The sequence below is a fragment of the Triticum aestivum genome, chromosome 3B, assembly GCF_018294505.1.
Source record: "Triticum aestivum cultivar Chinese Spring chromosome 3B, IWGSC CS RefSeq v2.1, whole genome shotgun sequence".
Classification (NCBI taxonomy): Eukaryota; Viridiplantae; Streptophyta; class Magnoliopsida; order Poales; family Poaceae; genus Triticum; species Triticum aestivum.
The window spans coordinates 676503821-676508197 of NC_057801.1; the positions used below are offsets into that span (position 1 = coordinate 676503821).

General features: G+C 50.5%; 2 protein-coding genes across 2 annotated transcripts; both read left to right on the forward strand.

The window, feature by feature from the left end:
• Window positions 1–295: 295 nt before the first annotated feature.
• LOC123067677 (probable CCR4-associated factor 1 homolog 9) lies at window positions 296–903 on the forward strand. Its single transcript, XM_044490374.1, has one exon. It carries the CDS (start codon window positions 340–342, stop codon window positions 901–903), a length of 564 nt encoding a protein of 187 aa, XP_044346309.1. The 5' UTR covers window positions 296–339.
• A 1128-nt stretch (window positions 904–2031) lies between these two features.
• Window positions 2032–2362, forward strand: LOC123067678 (uncharacterized). Its single transcript, XM_044490375.1, has one exon. The coding sequence runs from the start codon at window positions 2081–2083 to the stop codon at window positions 2360–2362; it is 282 nt and encodes a 93-aa protein (XP_044346310.1). The 5' UTR covers window positions 2032–2080.
• The last annotated feature ends 2015 nt before the right edge of the window (window positions 2363–4377 follow it).

A 4377-nucleotide genomic window follows, 5' to 3' on the forward strand; every position in this document is an offset into this window, starting at 1 on the left:
GTTGTATGAAATGGTGCCCATCATCACCATGTTGCATCCTGCATGACTGGCCATCCAAATCTGCATGAGCTACGCTGTGATATCCAAATAAGCTGCATGCTCAGGGCATATAAATGAGCCGACTTCGAGCCTTAATCAATCATTTGTGATAACAGCGCTGCCGAGCAAAGCAAGTGGGATGTAGTTTAACCAAAAACATTTTGGGTGTGTACCTTGGTCTTTGAGAAATGAGATATTGGAGTAAACCAAGCGTAAATTTTGTAAGATTTGCATGTATGAAACAAGATGAATGCAACGAGGCCTGGACTCGTCCACGCCACCGGCCAGGACCTCAACAGCATGGCGGTGCCGCAGCGCTATGCGCTCTTGAAGGCCAACGTCGAGGGCCTCAAGCCGCTCCAGGTCGGCATCGCCGTCTGCGACCACCAAGGCCAGCAGGTCGCCTGGGAGTTCAACCTCCGCGACTTCTGCCGCCTCGCAGACCCGCACGGCCAAAAGGCCCTCGACTACCTTGTCGACCGCGGCGTCGACCTCGACATGCTCGGTGCTTTGCTCATGGGCTCCGGCCTCGTCGGCGTTGGACACGGGCGACCGCTGTCGTGGATCACCTACACCGGTGCCTACTACGTAGCGTACCTGCTCAAGATCGTCATGGGTGGCATGCAGTATTACCTCGGCCAGCAGGTCTACGACGTTGCCACGATGGCGGCCGGCTGCCCGGGCATGCCGGTGGGGCTGGACCGCATCGCCGCTAGCCTGCGCATCCATCCACCATGGGGGAGCCCTCGCCTCGCAGGCGCTGCCGGTGTGCGCGTGCTTTTGGCCTTCAGGATTTGGAAGCACGGGGAGTTCGGCGGCAACGTGGAGAGGTTTCGAGGTCTGCTTCAGGGCCTCCAGCATTAATTACTTCTTCGACGGTCATCAGAAAATCAGACACGAGCAATGTTGGTCAAGAATTCGAATGTGCAACGGACTCATGCCGCCCGCTGCCGCTTAATTGGGCACTTACGTACATCGATCATTTAATGTTAGTAGATCAGAAGATTGTTAGTACTAGTTTTATATAGATCAAGCGTTTGTTTTTCTCATCGAGAAAAAGAACATTTGATTTTCCTTTTAGTAGTATTCAAAACTTCCAGTCAAGGGTTCTTTTAGTGATGGTTCCCAAAAAAAGGTTTTAGTGATGCGTAATTTATTTGTCGTAATACTTACTTGAGTAGTTAACATCTCCAATAGCGAACCTCTGGGAGATCACTTGAGCTAGCCACCTCATCATTTTTACTGTGCTAACGAGAGAAAAAAACGAAAGGGGTAAGAAGGGACGAACTCTACCTAGCGGAGACGCAATTGGGCAAAACCTAGCCTGGGGTCTCCGCACGATCCCCTTCTCTCTTCGACGCTGCCGCCTCCTTCCTCTCCCTCGATTCTCCTAATGTCCTCACGCTGCCGCATCTGCTTTAAGTGCCTCCTCTTTCCCGTACCACCGACCTCCCTCCTCTGCATCTCTCCTCGTCAAGATGGGAATGGGTCGACCCGGCCCTGGCCCTGGCCCCGGCCTCGTGGCCCCAAGATCAATTTGATACTTCACCTATCAAAAAAAGATAAGAAAAAAAAACAAGACCGGTAGTCCTTAGAATAGAATAATAAAGAAAAAACAGGAAACCTACCAGCATTTGCGATCATCATACCAACATACGCGTGCCAACCAACCACGTACCGAGAGTTGACAGGTGCAGTATGTGTTGTATGAAATGATGCACATCATCCCCATGTTGCATCCTGCATGATTGGTCATCCAAATCTGCATGAGTTACGCTGTGATATCCAAATAAGCTGCATGCTCAGGGCATATAAATGAGCCGACTTCTAGCCTTGATCAATCATTTGTGATAACAGCGCTGCCAAGCGAAGCAAGTGGGATGTATTTTAACCAAGAACTTTTTGGGGGTGTATCTTGGTCTTTAAGAACTGAGATATTGGAGTAAACCAAGCGTAAATTTTGTAAGATTTGCATGTATGAACCAAGATGAATGCAACGAGGCCTGTACTCCTCCACGCCGCCAGCCAGGACCTCAACATCATGACGGTGGCGCAGCGCTATGCGCTCATGAAGGCCAACGTCGAGGGCCTCAAGCCGCTCCAGGTCGGCATCGCCGTCTGCGACCACCAAGGCCAGCAGGTCGCCTGGGAGTTCAACCTCCGCGACTTCTGCCGCCTCACGGACCCGCACGACCAAAAGGTGCTCATGGGCTCCGGCCTCATCGGCGCAGGACACATGCGGCCGCTGTCATGGATCACCTACGTCGGTGCCTACTACGTAGCGTACCAGCTCAAGATCGTCATTGGCGGCATGCAGTATTAACTCGGCCAGCAGGTCTACGACGTTGCCACGATGGCGGCCGGCTGCCCGGGGATGCCGGTGGGGCTGGACCGCATCGCCGATAGCCTGCGCATCCATCCACCGTGGGGGAGCCCTCGCCTCGCAGGTGCCGCCGGCGTGCGCGCGCTTCCGGCCTTCAGGATTTGGAAGCACGGGGAGTTCGGCAGCAACGTGGAGAGGTTCCTAGGTCTGCTTCAGGGCCTGTAGCATTAATTAGTTCTTCGACGGTCGATCATAAAATCAGACACGAGCAATGTTGGTCAAGAATTCGAATGTGCAACGGACTCATGCCGCCCGGCGCCGCTTAATTGGGCACTTGCGTACGTCGATCATTTAATGTTAGTAGTTCAGAAGATAGTGAGTGCTAGTTTTATATAGGTGAAGCTTTTGTTTTTCTCATAAAAAAAGAACATTTGATTTTCCTTTTAGTAGTATTCAAAACTTCCAGTCAAGGATTCTTTTAGTGATGGTTCCCTAAAAAAATGTGTTTTAGTGATGCGTGATTTATTTGCCGTAATACTTACTTGAGTTGTTAACATCTCCAATAGCGAACCTCCGGGCGATCGCTTGCGCTAGCCACCTCATTATTTTTACTGTGCGAGCAAGAGAAAAAAACGTAAGGGGTAAAAAGGGACGGACTCTACCAAGAGGAGACGCAATTGGGCAAAACCTAGCGTGAGGTCTCCGCACGATCCCCTTCTCTCTTCGACACCGCCGCCTCCTTCCTCTCCCTTGATTCTTCTAATCTCCTCACGCTGTCGCGCCTGCTCTAAGCGCCTCCTATTTCCGGTACCACCGGCCTCCCTCCTCTGCATCTCTGCTCGTCGAGATGGGAATTGGTCGACCCGGCCCTGGCCCTGGCCCCGGCCTCGTGGCCCCAAGATCAATTTGATACTTCACCTATCAAAATAAGAAAAGAAAAAAACAAGACCGGTAGTCCTTAGAATAGAATAAAAAAGAAAAAACAGGAAACCTACCAGCATTTGCTATCATCATACCAACATGCGCGTGCCAACCAACCACGTACTGAGAGTTGATAGGTGTAGTATGTGTTGTATGAAATGGTGCCCATTATCCCCATGTTTCATCCTGCATGACTGGTCAACCAAATCTGCATGAGCTACGCTGTGATATCCAAATAAGCTGCATGCTCAGGGCATATAAATGAGCCGACTTCCAGCCTTGATCAATCATTTATGATAACAGTGCTGCCGAGCGAAGCAAGTGGGATGTATTTTAACCAAAATCTTTTTGGGTGTGTAGCTCGGTCTTTGAGAACTGAGATATTGGAGTAAACTAAGCGTAAATTTTGTCAAGCCCCCACCCAATATATATCTCCTTGAAGAAGTTGGTCATCATCCGTGGCTCCCTATTACCTTTCTAAGATTTGCATGTACGAAACAAGATGATTGCAACGACCGCGGAGCCATCTGCAGTTACGCCGATGACCCATCGAGCGGCGATTACAAGCAATGCAATGTTCTAAATGAGCACGCTCTCGGCAAAAAGAGCAGTGACAGCGTCACTGAGTTGGTGTTGTAGAAGATCAGCAGAGTAGGAGCTAGTGCTAGCGCTGCCCCGGGAGATTGAAGCAGAACACATGGCCGTGGAGAAGGGCACCACGCCGATCCTCAGTTTGACGTCGCTCATGTTCATTTGCAAGGAGCTCCATGGGATATGCTCCTGGCACCTGGTGAGGAGTACGACCACGTGTTTGTGGACGTCTGCCAGGGCAACCTCGTCGACCTTCATGCTTCAGTCGGACTAAAACGCATGTTGAGAGGGCTTCACAGGCGGCACAACAAGCATGTAAGCGACTCCCTTATGACGACGATGTGATGTGTGCATTTTATGTATGTCTATAGACTGTAGTATGATATGTTCCCATTGCCCCAATGTTGCCATATACATAAATAATGTATAGACAATCAAAGTGCATGAGCTGTGGTGTGGTAACCAAATAAGTGAAATCTGTGTGAGCCAGGGTGTAATAACCA

Bases quoted from the DNA above. Each gene is read 5' to 3' on its own strand.
- LOC123067677 (XM_044490374.1), top strand. From the start codon at position 340: ATGGCGGTGCCGCAGCGCTATGCGCTCTTGAAGGCCAACGTCGAGGGC.
- LOC123067678 (XM_044490375.1), top strand. From the start codon at position 2,081: ATGACGGTGGCGCAGCGCTATGCGCTCATGAAGGCCAACGTCGAGGGC.